The sequence below is a fragment of the Nannospalax galili genome, unplaced genomic scaffold (assembly GCF_000622305.1).
Source record: "Nannospalax galili isolate Female #2095 unplaced genomic scaffold, S.galili_v1.0 scaffold92, whole genome shotgun sequence".
Classification (NCBI taxonomy): Eukaryota; Metazoa; Chordata; class Mammalia; order Rodentia; family Spalacidae; genus Nannospalax; species Nannospalax galili.
Window position 1 is genome coordinate 152,046 of NW_008331545.1, and position 16,437 is coordinate 168,482.

Consider the following 16,437-nt stretch of genomic DNA (forward strand, 5'->3'; position numbering starts at 1 on the left):
GATCTGACAGTCTCTTCTGTCCTCCAAGGGCATTGCACGACACAGGTGCACTTACCTACAAGAAAGGAAAAAAAAAACAAAAAAAAAAAAAAAAAAAAAAGAGATTTTTTTTTTTTTTAAACTTGTGTTTCTTAGTTATACAATGCTTTAGGTCTTTTGTGTTTTCTGGAGCCTCTTGTATTTTGATCAGTTAACCATACATGTCTCTCTGTATCCTTCAAACCTTTGTATCCTTGTTAGAAAGTTCCAGGCCAACATAATATTTAAAGCCACAGGCTATACCTATAGTTTATTTGACCTACAGATACTAAATCTTGTTCAAATCTTCCCTTAATATTCTTATATATGTCATGTGTCTAGGATAGCATCTACCCCAGAGATATTTCTTTGCAAAGGAATACTAATATTTAGGATGAAAAAAAGATACTCTCTGAATAGATTATTTACTGAGCAGTGTCAAAATCAATGATTTAGTTCTGGATTATTTTCTCATTGTTAAGTTTCTTGAGGTCTCAAGGACAAATTTTTTAAAGATTTGTGAGAAACCTGTAATTTAGCCTGATGCACATTTGGAAACAGAAAAAAAAAAAGGCAATGATTAGCTGAGGCAATAGCTCACTTGGTAAAGCACTTGCCGTGCAAACATGAGGACCTGAGTGTGGATCCCCAGCACCCATAGATGAAAGCCAGTTGTGGCAGCATCTGTAACCCCAGCATGGGGATGGGGGCAGGAGGTGGACAAAGGCAAGCAGATCCCAGGATCTCACTGGTCAGCCAGTCTAGCCACATTTGTCAACTTCAGGTTCAGTGAGAGACCCGCTATCAAAACAAAATAAACAAAGGAAAGAAAATGGAGAAGTGATTAAGGTAAACATCCTGACATCAACCTCTGGCCTCTACAGGTGCCCTCAGGGGCAAGTGAACTGTGCACACACAACCTACACTACACTACACTCTACTCTCTCTCTCTCTCTCTCTCTCTCTCTCTCTCTCTCTCTCTCTCTCTGTATATATCATATATATACTTAACTATATATTCTGTATATGTCATATATAATATATGCTCTGAAGCACAGAGCACCCGATTGCCAGTTGACTTCTTTTTGAGGATGTAATTAAATGACTGCTTATGGAGGAGTTAAAATGGGTAAAATGACAAGAAAATCTATCTTTTTATGTATTCTATATGAAAGCATAAGAGACTATAGATAGCTCCTTGAAACTTGAAAATGTAGATAAGTCAGTAGAATCTTTTGCTTATGTATATATTATATTCAGAGAATAATGTCTGCTTTCTAATAAGATCTTTATGACGTTTTCCCCATAGACGCTTAACAGAAACATTTTTGTTTGTTGCTTGTGTTTTGTTTTTGTTGTTATCTAATATCTGGGAGTATTACATATACAAATGCTTGATCTCCTAGAAGAATTTTTAAAATTATTCTTAAGGGGGCTGACGAGATATCTCAGTGGTTCAGAGCACACACTGCCCTTGGAGTGGACACAGGACTGTTCATAATTACAGTTCCAAAGGTTCCAACACCCTCCTCTGGCCTCTACTGGCACCAGGTACACATGTGATACACATACATATACATACATACATACATACATACATACATACATACACACATACATATGTACATAATACATACATACAGGCAAAATACTCATACACATAATTTTTAAGCTAAAACATTATTATTGTAATTATTATTTTGTGAGTATACATCATGGCACATGTGTGGAGGTCAAAGGACAACATTATGGAGCCAGTTATCTCCTTCCACCTCATGTGGGTTCCAGGGATCCCAGGCTTTTGTGGCAAGTGCCTTTACCTGCTGGACCACCTTGCTGACGTGTAGAGGAAATATTTGTATAAAAGCCTTTGTCAAAACTTCTAGAATAGGGGCTGGAAAGATGGCTCAGCGGTTAAGAGCACTGACTGCTCTTGCAGGGGACCCAGGTTCAATTCCCAGCACCCACATGGCAGTTAACAAGTTGTTCGTAACTCCAGTTCCAGGGGATCCAAAGCCCTCTTCTGACCTCTGTGAACATTGCATAACACGGGTGCACTTACATGGATACAGGCAATACACTCATACACATTTTTAAAAAAAAAAAAACTTATAGAAAAAAATGAACTTATAAAGCTCCAGTGATTCTACTAAGCCAAAGGAAGCTGCACAGTGACTATCTCCTGATAATCCTCATAATCATTATATTTCATTTGAGGTAGCATTATATAAAAAAGTAAGGATTCACTGAACCTGCTTCTGTGCTAAACTCCCAAGGAGAACTTTTTGGTGGTGTTACCTCAGAGTTTTCATTTTCTAGTACGCTTTTCCTTAGAGAGCATGTAATCCTGTTCCTTTAAAGAGATGAATGTCTAACTAATACAGCCCACACTAACCTGGAACTCTTGGGCTCATGTCATTCTGTTCCAAATGACTGAGTTTGTAGGTGCTTGCCACAATACCTGGTTTTACTTATCAGTAATTTTTGAGCCTTTAGTCTCTTCTTCAACTCTTCTCACATGCTATGGAAGCGGCCTACCTCTGAATTATATCCCCAGACCCCTGCAGTTATATTGTTAATAGTAAACTATTAACACAACTGAAACAAGGAAGCTAGCTGATCATATTTACATTTCTTAACCAATATATCTTACCTTCACTCTTTGCACCTGTTCAGGTTTATACCTACCAGATGTCAGTATTCATAAACTTTATGATTATACAAAAATATTTGATATACATGAATTTGAACAGTATTATCTGATCTTTTTTTGTTGTTAGTTCATAAAAATCATCCTGTAGGGAAAAAGGTTTTTGTGGCCTTTCATTTTTACAAATTCTGGTTTTAATATTCAGGTTGTTATCAACAAATATCATTTTAGTAAAATACAGAAATTTCAAAGTAAACAATTCACATTTTTAAAAATTTGGTAAACTGAGACTTGATGAAGAAAATTTATAAGGAAAAGTATCAATCATAAGCCTTGTTACCATATAGCTGCATGTCTTAAAGTTTATTAGTTTATGTAGCAGACCTAACTCAGCCCTTAAACATTAGTCCATGTAGTTTCAGTAGCAACTCTGTCATTGCCCATGATGAATGCTAATAAAGACAAAGATTTTTTAAAAATATGGACATAGCACAGTAGCACTTTGATCTAAGGATGATTGACAGTAATATGAGCATATGAGAAACTATTGAATTATGTGGGAAGCTCTTTGAAATGGTCTTACTTATGATGCTATGCATCAACCCAAGATTACCTTCCCCTATGTGAATCCATCCTTTGAGAAAAATTGGGTACTTTATGGATTCACTCAATACTTAAACACTACCTTCTATTGTTTTAAATAGTCTAAATTTTAAGATGTAATTGAGCTATGTTTCTTTTTTAAAAAAATATTTTATAGGGGTTGGGGATTTAGCTCAGTGGTAGAGCACTTGCCTAGTAAGTGCAAGGTCCTGGGTTCGGTCCTCAGCTCCAAAAGCAAAATTATTTATTATTTTTATGTGTATGAGTGTTATGCCTGCATGTAGATAAGTGCACCTGTGTCATGTAATGTTCGTGGAGGACAGAAGAGGCTAGAACTGGAGTTACAGACAGTTATTAACTGGCTTGTGGGTACTGGGATTTGAACCCGAGTCTTCTGCAAGAACAGTCAGTGTTCTTAACTGCTGAACCATCTCTCCAGGCCCCAAAGTACGTTTCTTACAAAATATATATTCCTGGGGTTGGGGATTTAGCTCAGTGGTAGAGCTCTTGCCTAGCTAGCACAAGGCCCTGGGTTCGGTCCTCCGCTCTGAAAAAAAAGACAAAATAACAAAAAAGACCAAAAAACAAAAAAACCAAAAACCAAGGCAACAAAATATATATTCCTGTAGTTTCACTATAGAATTTAATCCAGATGTCTTCTGTAGCAAGATTATTTAAATAGTGAGAGTTTACATGTGGCAAATTCTAAATTCACTTATATATGGACACTATCTCTTTGTAGATTATAATGTGCTTATTAAAATATGACCTTTATGATTTCTTTGCTTAATTATGGGACTAGTATATGCATTTAAGTGACCAAAGTCTATTAGATTGTAAGTCTGAACATCATTATTAATTAAATAACTAATCAAATACATTTAAAACCAGTGTAATATTGAAGCCTACAACAACTGAGCAAATTAATAAACATGCTCAGAAATTATCTGGTTATTATAAATGGGTCACATTAAGGTCATTTTTAAACCATAGTGGAGACTTGGATCTAAAAAAACTCTAAAAAGGGGGCTGGAGAGATGGCTCAATGGTTAAGAGTACTAGCTGCTTTTGCAGAGAACTCAGTTTTTGTTCCCAGCACCCAAATGGAGGCATCTGTAACTACAGTTCCAGGGGATCTGATGCCCTGTTCTGATCTCTATGAGCACTGCATGACACCCGTGCACTTACATACACTGATACAGAGGCAATATACTCATACACAAAATAAAAACAATATTTTAAAACCTTAAAAAGAAATTAGCCCCCACCCCTTCCCTACTAGGGGGGAAGGGAAGGCTTACTACATTGGAAATAACTGGCCCAGATTTCTGGACACCCAAGACAAGTATATTTCTTTCTAGATTTGGGAGATAAAACTGCACATCATTCAAATTCATATTTTCTTTCCTCCTACTCCACCTCCCTCTTACCTTCCTTCTTTCCTACCCTCCTTTCTCTTTTTAAATCTCTATGCTACTCAGGTTTCCCTTTAAATTGTGAACCTCTCGCCTCAGCCTCCCAAGTAGCTAGAATTATAAGCACATGCTACCATACCAATTTGTATTACTTTTTTGATCCTTTAAGATAATATAGGAATTATGTTGCAATAGAAGAGATGGTGAAATGCTTTACAAATAATAAGAATATAACCTTAATCTTTCCAAGTTTCTGGCATCACACAGACCATTTTTAAGATAGAAAATACTTGCAATACTATTAGAAGAAGATACGGTACATGTAGAATTAAATTTGTTTCAAGCTGAGTGTTGGGACACATGTCCATAGTCCCAGCTGGATGACTGAAGTAGGGGAAACATTTGAGCTTACAAATTCAAAACCTGCTTGGGCACAGTCTAGTCCCAAAAATAAAATTTAAATTGTTTCACAAATTATTTATCTTAGTCCATTTTCTGTTGTATACCAGAATATCTCGGACTGGGTGATTTATAAAGCTCACAGTTCTAAAGGCTGAGAAATTCAAGAGCAGAGCAGCTAACCATGTGATATGGTCTCCCTATAAAACCTACTTTCTTTACAAAGACTCATGCATTTTTAAGAGAATGAGAATTCATTCACTTCTTCTGAGTCCCAAAAGAAAAGCATCAATCTCTCTTAAGGACTTAGAACCTCTCAGAGGCCCTACCACTTTCTCTCACTAAGGAATTAAACCTTAACATGAGGTTCGGCAAGGGTATCCCATTTTCAAGTCATAGGATTCTTTTGTCCATATTTTTTTTAATTTCTAGATTTATATCATACCTTTAAAAATAAGTTATGTAAATATATATAATTCTTTTGAATAATTCTAATTAATAGTGACAACATTTTTCTCCTGTCATAGATATGGAGTCTGGAGAACGGTTGCCATCTTCAACAGCCTCCTCGACTACACCAACTTCCTCTTCTACACCTTCTGTGGCTTCAGCAGTTTCAAAAGGCGGCCATTCCACTGGAGCTGCTTCAGTTAGCTCTACAATCAACCCATGTGGTAAATATCCTTTACTAACTTACTTTTTTAAAAAATATTTATTTGTATTTTAATTTATGTGTAGAAGTGTATTACCTACATTATATAAGTGCACCTGTGCAATGCCCACAGAAGTCAGAAGAGGGCATTGGGGACCCTAGAACTGTAGTTACTGATGGTTGTTAGTTACCATGTGGCTGCTGGGAACTGAACCCAGGTTCTCTGCAAGAACAACCATCTCTCCATCCCCTAACCATATCTCTGAACTGTCTTTCCAGATGCTAACTTAATTTTTGAATGCTAGCATTTTAAGGTCTTATATTCATAATGTTGAGATCTGAATAAAATGTTCTCATGACCTGTTGAATAATCATTGTGTTAAATATGTAGGCTTTTTGCTGTTTCTGGCTTTCTCTAGGGGAAAGCCCTGGCTCGACCTTTCGTAAAACTTTTCTCTGAGAGTTTAGTCTTAGGATCTTATTTATCATTTTAGTGAATACTATAGTAAACATAAATCACAAGCCCATGGGAGTCAAGAAATATAGAAAAGTTCTTGGGAGTAAAATAAATTTTTTGTTCTTTACTTTTATAATATTGCATTTCATGTTTAAAATGAAGCATTTTGGACTGGAGGGTAGCTCAGTGGTAGAGCACTTAACCTAGATCATGAGACCTTTGGTTCAATCTCCAGCACTACAAAATGCATACATACACATAGGTACGTACATACACACATACATACCTACCAACTTTTTTTGTCTTCCAATGCAAAGACTCTTGGAAAAAATTCCGACTATTCTGTTTTCCTGACTTATTTGAGTCAGTTTTTTGGCTTACATGTTATCTGGTAATTCTTTCGATTTGAAAATAAAATCGGCCAGTCATCCCAGCACTTGGGAGGCAGAAGCAGGCAGATATCTGTGAGTTCAAGGCCAGCCTGGTCTACATAGTTCCAGGTCAGCTGGGGCTCCAGGGAGACCCTGTCTCCAAAAAAAAAAAAAAAAAAAAAAAAAAAAAAAAAAGCCATCTTTATTTCTTCCTTTGAGAACTCTGTGTTACATCTTTAGCCCATTTTTTAATTGGATCATTTGTAAAACGTGTTCAAGATTTTTGCATTAGGGAAATACAAATTAAAGCCACCTTAAGATTTTCCCTTACCCCAGTCAGACTGGCTGAGATCATGAAAACAAATGATACCAAATGCTAGCGAGGATGTGGAGAAAGGGGAACACCCATTCACTGCTGGTGGGATTGCAAACTCTATGGAAAGCAGTGTGGAGAACTCTTTAAAAACTAAAAGTGAACCTATCATATGACCTGGTTATACCACTCTTTGGCTCCTTGGCACATACCCAAAGACTTATCCTATTGCAGAGATGCTTGTACAACCATTTGTTGCCGCTCTTTTCACAATAGCACAATAGCTAAGAGATGGACACAACCGAAGTGCCCCTCAACTGACGAGTGGCTAGTGAAAATGTGGTACATTTACACAATGGAGTTCTACTCAGCAATAAAGAAAGATGAAAAAATGAAATTTGCAGGTAAATGGATGGATCTAGAAATTGTTATACTGAGCGAAGAAACACAGACTCAGAAAAACAAAAGACATATATTCTCCCTCATATGTGGATCCTAGCACCAAATCCTTATGAGTGCATATCCTGTTGTAATTGCAGGAACCAGGAAAGTGGAAGGAAACCAGGGAGGTAAAGGGAAAGAAGGAACCCAAGAGAGAAAAATAGTAGGAGACAGGAATACTGAGAAATGTGTATGGGGGAGGAGGTAGTCAATGGGGAGGGAGAGAAGGAAAGGTATACAAAGAAAAATGGGAATAAAGAAGAAGAAGGAGCTCAAAGAGGTGGGACCGTAGCATACAAAAATTATCAAGGGACAGCCATTGCAGTACATTGAGCTCCATGGGGACAGCGCCGGGGCAAGTGAAAGCCAGACCAGCACTGGGTGACTGTGCCTCGGCAAGGAAAACAACTAAACATGGGCAAAGGAGATCCTAAGAGGCGGAGAGGCAAAATGTCATCATAGGCATTCTTTGTGCAAACTTGCCAGGAGGAGCACAAGAAGAAGCATCCTGATGCTTCTGTCAACTTCTCAGAGTTTTCCAAGAAGTGCTCAGTGAGGTGGAAGACCATGTCTCCTAAAGAAAAAGGAAAGGTTGAAGACATGGCAAGGGCAGACAGACTCCTTATGAAAGAGAAATGAAAATCTCTGCCCCTCCTAAAGGGGAACCAAAAAAGAAGTTCAAAGATCCCAACACACCCAAGAGGCCTCCTTCGGCTCTCTTCTTGTTCTGAGTATCGCCCCCAAATCAAAGGAGAGCATCCCAGCTTATTTGTTGATGGTGCAAGGAAACTGGGAGAGATGTGGACCAACACTGATGCAGATGACAAGCAGCCTTATGAGAAGAAGGCCGCCAAGCTGAAGGAGAAATACGAAAAGGTATTGCTGCCTACAGAGCTAAAGGAAAACCTGGTGCTGCAAATAGAAGGGGAGCTGTCAAGGCTGGAAAGAGCCAGAAAAAGAAGAGGAAGATGAAGATGATGATGACGAATGTTTGCTCTATCGCAGTTTTGGTTTGTTTTTTTTTTTCTTGTCCAGACAGCATTTAACCTCCCTGTACATAACACTCCTTTTAAAGAAAAAAACTGAAGTGTGAGGCTGGGTAAGATTTGTTTTTAAACTGTACACTGTCTTTTTTTGTATCGCTAACACACTATTGAGTGTGTCTGTAGATAGCCCTGTCCTGGTCGTATTTTCATAGCCACTAGCCTTGCCTGGTACAGTACAAGGGTATAAACTGGTGTGGGAATTTAAAGCAGGTTCTTGTTGGTGCACAACACAGATTAGTTATATATGAGGATGGTTTTTTTTTCATCTTCAGTTGTCTGTGATGCAGCTTATATGAAAATAATTGTTCTGTTAACTGAATACCATTCTGTAATTGCAAAAAAAAAGTTGCAGCTGATTTGTTGACATTCAGAATGTCTTTAAGTAAATTTTTATTAGTAAAATTTTTATTAGTAAAAATAAAATTATCAAGGGAGAAATGGAGACAATTGGGACACTTTAAATAGGAAGGGCGGGGAGGGAGGATAAGACAGGGAGAAAAAGAAGAGACATAAATATTGCCTAGCCATTTTAAAAACCAGAGGGAATTGTATTAGTCCAAAAACTTACTGAAAAATTACACATACAATATTCCTACATGAGTCCGTGGTTATAGCTGAAGGCTACATAACAAGAAACAGTGCCAGTCAGGGAAACCTTCCTTTGAGTTGTTGGCCAGGGTAGTCCAGGAGACTCCCAAAATTACACAGGCTATTGTCATAGCCCTTGATTGCCTCCTAGAACTTAATGGTAAGACCCTATTGCTGAAGACAGGGCATACTTTGGACACAGAATGTGAAGCAGTGGAGCTGGAACTGACCTGGAAGCCACCTCCCCTGAAGGCAAACTCATAGGTTTGGAGAGCACTGTGCAAGCTGGTACATCAATCAGTGGTCCAACCCTAGCCTCAAGGCCTAAAAACCACATCAAGTGACATCACTGCAGTAGTGCACTTTTATCCTGGGGATAATCAACAGCTAACTAATTGGACTTAAAGCCCACTCAATGGGAGGAAACTCCTGTCTGGTACTCTAAACCTAGCCAAATACACACAGCTGGAGAGGTCATAGATCTTAGAGAAAACCTAAGGCTCTCATATCCCTAAACAAATGTAATTTCTTACTATGTACAAAATATGGATCCTTAAATTTCCTGACAAGTATCCCAGTCATCACCCATCAAAGTTTTTCAACAGAGATTATTATAGAGTTATACCACTGGTCACATACAGAGATTGTCTGTGAATCGCTGAAGCCTAATTGGCACATTTAGGATACAACCTCTACACCTAAGACTCAAGGAACATAGAAAAAGGGGTGAAGAGAACACTAATGCATCTTTCAGTTCTCATCAATGGAGCTCCCTCATGCAACATAGGGCCAGGAACGTGAAAGGCCACAAATGGCCAAAATGCAGAGAATAAGAGTAGGCAGAGTATGGGCCCTTGGACAGGTCTATATTGCAGTCCACCCACCCAGGGCTCAGGGACCATTGTGGAAGAGGGGGTGGAAATACTGTAAGAGCCAGGTACATGACCATATGGAAATCATCCTACAGGTGCCTGGGAGCCTTCTGATACAAACCTACAGCAATGGTGTCAGCATGCAAAAGACCCACATAAAATTAGACAGACAAAAACCCAGCACAGAACTGTAGAAATGCATAGCAAGCCCCAATCTTATTCAAAGAATTATTGGCAGCTGATAACTGCTAAGTGAGGAAGAACAGATCTTCTCGAAGGGAGAGACTCTAGATAGGCTGACTAAATCCCAGTGGATGAACTTGTACCGAGAGACATCTCAGGACACTTCTAACTTTACATAATAGGCCTTAATACAAATGACAGAATGTATAAACTCCAGTGTGGAGGGGGGACTATGGGAGGGTGCCAAAGGGGAAGGGGGAAGGGGATATAAAGGTGATTTTCCTGCATGAAATACACAAAAATAAATAAATTATAAAAAATAAGTAAAATCATAGCGTGACAATGGGATCAACCCCTTTATCTTATGCTGTTTGGCCTCAACAGTTTTGATATATATAAAGAACAACAAAAGAGAATTTTCATCTTTAAAACACCAAAACCTCAAGAATTCTTTTATGGGCTCTTTGAGATCATTCTGTTGTTTTAAGTAATTATTTTAGAGTTTATTTCTCTATCGTTTTCATTAATGATGGTGTCTGTAGAAATTCCTTTACATGCTAAGGAATATAAATTGTTTACATTCAGATCTTAAATGATCAGCTATTTTCTGTTTTAATCAGTTCCTTGTCCAAATCTGAGATTATACCTAAATTAGTCTATTGCTGTTATGGATACTGACAAATTCTTGGATCAGAAATGTTGTTGCTCATAGTACCACAAACAGTAGGAACATTATCTGGGCATGGGTTTCTTATGCCTAAGTTCACATGGGCAATGTGGATCTATGATGCAGTGGGTTTGTATGACAACTGAGAAATACCATACTTGAGGCTGTTGCTTTTATCATAAATAAATGAAGCCCATTCTTTAAGAATATATTTCTCTATTATTTAAGATTGCTCACTCTAAGTATAGTCCTGAAAAGTAGTCCATTTAAAGAGAGTCAAGGCCTTGCCTTCTCAACATATCCAGCAGTAACATGCTGGACCCTTAGGACCTGTGGAACATTGGCCCTCACAATACACCTTTAGTTTTATTGCAGTAGCTGGGATTTAAAAAAAAAAAAATAACGTTGCAGTAAAGACCATTAAGACTATCTGCATATGTTGGTTTTATTGGTCTTATCAGAAGATTAATGATCTTTTCCCTTAAGAAATGATTTCTTTTTTTTTTTTTTCGGTCTTTTTGAGACAGGGTCTCCATGTAGCCTCAGCTGTCCTGGAACTATGTAGACCAGGCTGGCCTTGAACTCACAGAGATCCACCTGCCTCTGCCTCCCAAGTGCTGGGATTAAAGGCGTGCTCACCACGCCCGGCTAGAACGGGCTGGAGGGTTAGTTAGCACAGCCATTAAAGGCTAAGGCTAACAACCAAAATGTTAAAGAAATGATTATTTTAAAAAAATATTTTTATTTTATATGTATGAGTGTTTGCCTGCATGTATGAAAGAGCACTACATAAATGCAGTGCCTTCAGAAGCCAAAAGAGGATGTAAGATTCCCTGGAACAGGAGTTATGGAAGGTTGTTAGCTGCCATATGGGTACTGGGAATCTAACCCCAGTCCAATGGAAAAACAGCAAGTGTTCTTAACCACTTAGCCATCTCTGTAATCTGAAGAAATGATATTTTTAAAAATAAGCTGCTGACTCCTAAAAAATAATTTGGGACAGTCTTTACTAAATATATAGGTACAGTAAATAAAAAGTTAACTAAAATATCAAAAGCTGGTTATAAAAAATAGAAAGGTCATAGCTGAAGACTTTTTTTTTCTTTTTTTAAACAATTATTTACAGATGTTAACTGTATAACCTAGGCTGACCTAGAACTTGTAGTCCTCCTGCTTCAGCCTAAGTGCCAGGATTATAGGCATGGATCATTACACCCTACAAGACTTAAGATACTGAACAAAAAATGTAATGAGTTAATGGCTAAATAAAGGGGAAACAGGCTTACTTGGCTAGTACTAGTAAGTATATTAGTTCCTCAGGGAGAAAAAAAAAGACAGCCTTTTCTCTGCCTTGAATGTGGTGGTGAATAATGCCCTCAGAACCTTGTATAAAATGTCATTTGATATGTACTGTAGGCAGATTTACAGATACTCAGATACCTCCCCACATATGGGTTACAGGTAAAGGCTGAGAATGCTATTTAAGCATAATTTCATAAATTAACTTCACAGAGTACATTTGTTTGAGATTTCTGGTTATTTAACCTGATACAGAGAAGAATTTTTGAGAAATTTAAATGACAGTTAATCCCTACCGTAGTTAAATTATTTTCCAGTACATTTTTTGAGGTACATCCCTCTAAGCAAAAGCTGAAGCACAGGCAGAATCTATAAAACTGATGATGGAAAACTTCTCAAGTTACAGCTGCAGTAGGTGTACTTTCTTTCAAAATTTAACATTTCTGTCATTATTTCAGTTAGCTACAAATGTGTGTCAAATCAGGGTCTCTTGAGGAATTGCAAGTTGATTGCAATTTGAGTGCTGTCAGGAAAGATGCTTGTTACACCAGTGATTAACTATGATGGGAAAGCATGTTAAATGCATCACCCATTGATCAGCTCTGAGAGGAGGAAAAGTCATCCTATACCGGAGGTGGGGAGTGTCATCCTACATCTGAAGTGGGAAGTATGGTTATATGCCTGAAGCTGGAAGTGTCATCACATACCTGAAGTGGGAAATGACATATACCCAGTCTCCTAATTTCAGTTCTGTCTCCTGAAGTTCGAGGTTTTTAAACTCACATGTATACCTCATAGCTTCACAAGGGTTGTTCCACCTAGAACTTTGTTTCCTACGAAGGAAGGGGAATGGGGAAGGTTAAAGTTGCATGCCAGCAGAGTTTGAATCCTTTTTGAGTTTTCCCAGAAACTTCATCAGAGATTTCCACTTAAAGTATGTTTTCAGAACCTTGTGAGCAGTAAGCTTGGCTTCCAGGAAGACTAAGAAAAATAGGTGTTTTTGAGACCAAGTCTCCCTGTACCACAGCTGGCCTGGAACTATATAAACCAGGCTAGGCTCCATCTCACAAAGATCCATCTGCATCCTGCCAAGTGCTAGGACTAAAGGTGTGTACCACCATGCCCAGCTTGGAAGAAGTGGTTTTTTTTCATTTTTAATATTTTTATTGAGTTTTTGTACATTTCATATAATACATCTTAATCAAATTTAGACTCCCTCCTTGCCCCCACCCCCCATAAGTTATCCCACCAGATTTCAGGTATTTTTTCATAAATATTAAGTCCTATCCGGTCAAGCATTTCTATCCAGGTGCCCCTTAGTGAAAGTTCATCGACTAGAGCCTAGTCAGCCTATCTAGAGTCGTGCCCTTAAAGAAGATCTACTCCCCCTCACCCCACAGTAATGATTTGCCGATAGTTCCTAGGCTAGGGTTGGGGCTTGCTGCCCATTTCCCCCATTCTTTTTAAAAAATTTTTATTTAATAACCACATGATTAGAAGAAGTGTTTCATTACAGCTTTAACACATTCAGTAACAATTTCTAGAGTAAGGATACATCTCCTTCAAAAATGGCTGTAAATTTTTAGGTTCACAGTTGAATTAATATGGTTATACAATATTGAACTCAGTATAAACCCTGTAAGACATAAAATTGAATGAGTTTTTAACCTTTAAAGAAGATCTCCATTTCATTTTAAAATATGCTGTTTTCTACGTTTTTAATGCTACCAACGCCTAGATGTTTGCACATGTGTCTTTAATCTCTATGTATCTGATTATTACTAATCATGGTCGATTATACTTGGCTCCTTAGTACCTGAGTATGGATATAAAGTCATCAGGTAGATTTCACTGGTAATGTTTGTCACCTCTACTATTTAACATGAAGTAAATTTTTATGCTTCCTCTTCAAATATGTCTTTTTTAAATTTGTTGATTTATTTGTGTGTGTGTATATCATACAGAGCATCCCAAACAATCTTATTCATCTATATACCCACTTCCCAAATGGCACCTCCCATAGCCTCCCCCCCACACACACACACACTGGAGTCCATATACTCTGTCATCCCTGTTACTGTCCACTGTGTTGTCAGCATTGGGTTTTTGTCTGATTGAGTTGGCGTGGGTCTTGTGCATGCTTTTAGCATTGCTACAACTTCAGCAGTGGAACCTTTACACCTGAGGCTGATGGAACATAGTGGAACAGAGGTAGAGAGAATACTAATGTATCTCTCAACTCTCATCAGCATAACTTCCCCATACAACAGAGTGCAATGCACACAGAAGACCACACTGGCTAAGTTTTAGAGAATAAGAGACTGCAGAGTATTTGTCCTTAGATAGGACTCCTGTATTAAATCTCACACACCCACAGCTCAGGGACCATGGCGGAAGAGGGGGTGGAAAGATTGTAAGAGCCAGGGTTGGTGCATGAACATAAGGAAACCAAAGCTTTCAGGCAACTGGAAGAATAGTTTTTAAGAAAGCATGTTACTAGGCCGGGCCTAACAGAATATGCCTTTAATCCCATTACTCAGAGGCAGAGGCAAAGGCAGGTGGATCTCTGTGAGTTCAAGGCCAGTCTGGTCCAGGCCAGCTGGGGCTACAGGGAGACCTGTCTCAAAAAGACCAAAAAAAAAAGAAAGAAAAAGACATTACTGTCCTGAATAAAATTATTCTATTAGGAGAAATGAATTGAGGATATGTACTGTGGTTGTGTGGACGACAGAGACAGGAAGAAAGTCAAGCTGGGGAGTAGGCCATGACCAAATCATTTTGATCTAAATATGGCATTTTTAGGAATTTATGCAAAATAGTGTCAAGATTAAAAGCAAAGACTTTGCAGCCAAAATATCTTGACATTGAATCTTAGCTTGTCCACTAATTAGCTCTGTGAATTACCTTTTCTAAGATTCGGTTGCCTCATTTAAATATAGGTATAACACCTGCTTTATAAAATGATGATAGATAGTGATATATAATATAGTTTGTGCCTAGTAAATTATAACTGTTACCTTTATTTATACTTTGTCCAATAAGAACAGATTTATATAGTCACATTGCTTTCAAATTGATACTTCTAAAAGCATGTGGAGCATCTGTTTGTAATAGATATACAATTAGAAGCAAAAAAGAGTTATGTTTATACTTATATATGGGCCCAAATTAAGGAATTCTGTTAATGGGTTAAGAAACAAAGTTCTATAGATACTTGGGGGTAAATTAGAATGGGATATATGGGAATAAAGACTGGATTTGGATAGAGAGATATTTAGACAGAGAAGCCCTAACATGCCTTGGGTGTGTTTACTGAAGGATGCCATAATGAGATATATAAAAAAGGAATATATTTGTAAGCGTATAAGATATTTAATATATATATTATGTATGTGTATATATATATGTATTTATATAGCTATGATATTGTTGGTGCAAATTTTGAAATGTTTCCAGCTTTTGTCAATTACAATCAATGCTGTTACAACTTCATTATATATGATGCCAATACATATAAGCTTGTACCATGTGCGTCTGGCATCCATAATACCAATGTGTTTTACAGCCAGTATATTTTACAGTTCTGATCCTGTTCCTCCCCCAGCACTTGGAATTGTCAGACTTTGAGGTTTTTTTTCTTTTCCTTTTTTTCCAGTGAAGTAGTGTTTCATTTAAGTGCCTTTCATCTTTTATAAGATTTTAGCCTCCTGAGTTCATTCTCTCTCTCTCTCTCTCTCTCTCTCTCTCTCTCTCTCTCTCTGCCAGTTTAGGGCTTTGCTTCATATTTCTAGTGAGTTTTATTTTTCTTTAAACATTTATGAATTATATATTACTAGGTGCTTTTTTACTTATTTAATAACCACATAATTAGAAGAAGCATTTCATTACAGCTTTAACATATTCAGTAACAATTTCCAGAGCAAAGATACATCTCTTTCAAAAGTGGCTGTAAATTTTTAGGTTCACAGTTGAATTAATACAGTTATACAATATTGAACTCAGTATAAACCCTATAAGACATAAAATTGAATGAGGTTTTAACCTTTAAAGAAAAATCTCCATTTCATTTTAAAATACACTGTTTCCTACAGAAAGACTCATTTTTAATGCTACTAACATTTAGATGTTTGCACATGCGCCTCTAATCTCTATGTACATTATTTCTTGTCACAGTTGGTTACACTCAGATCCTTGGCACTTGAGTATGGAGGTGCTTTGAAGTTTTATGTGTGGGATATAACTTTCCTAGACTGGTTGTATATATGTATATGTGTATGTTTATTGAATATTGTCTTTTGATAAACTTTCAATTCTAATGTAGTCAAATTTGTCAATATTTATAATTGTTTTTGTTTCCTATTGAAGAAACCTTCCTTTACCTCCAATGTTAAGCATGTATTTTCAAGATTTCTTTTACCTCATGGCTTAGTCCATTCAGGCTACTATAACAAAATATTACATAA

At 37.4% G+C, this 16,437-nt stretch overlaps 1 protein-coding gene and 1 pseudogene across 1 annotated transcript in view; both read left to right on the plus strand.

Annotated features, from left to right (window-relative positions):
• The window catches only part of LOC103728727 (bromodomain adjacent to zinc finger domain protein 2B), a 186,261-nt gene that overhangs the window by 138,329 nt on the left and 31,495 nt on the right, over nt 1–16,437 (plus strand). The window contains exon 3 of the mRNA XM_008826688.3: nt 5,613–5,759. Coding sequence (XP_008824910.1) covers nt 5,615–5,759 — 145 coding nt within the window. The 5' untranslated portion in view covers nt 5,613–5,614. The remainder of the gene's footprint in view (nt 1–5,612; nt 5,760–16,437) is intronic.
• On the plus strand, nt 7,441–8,296 carry LOC115069179 (annotated as a pseudogene).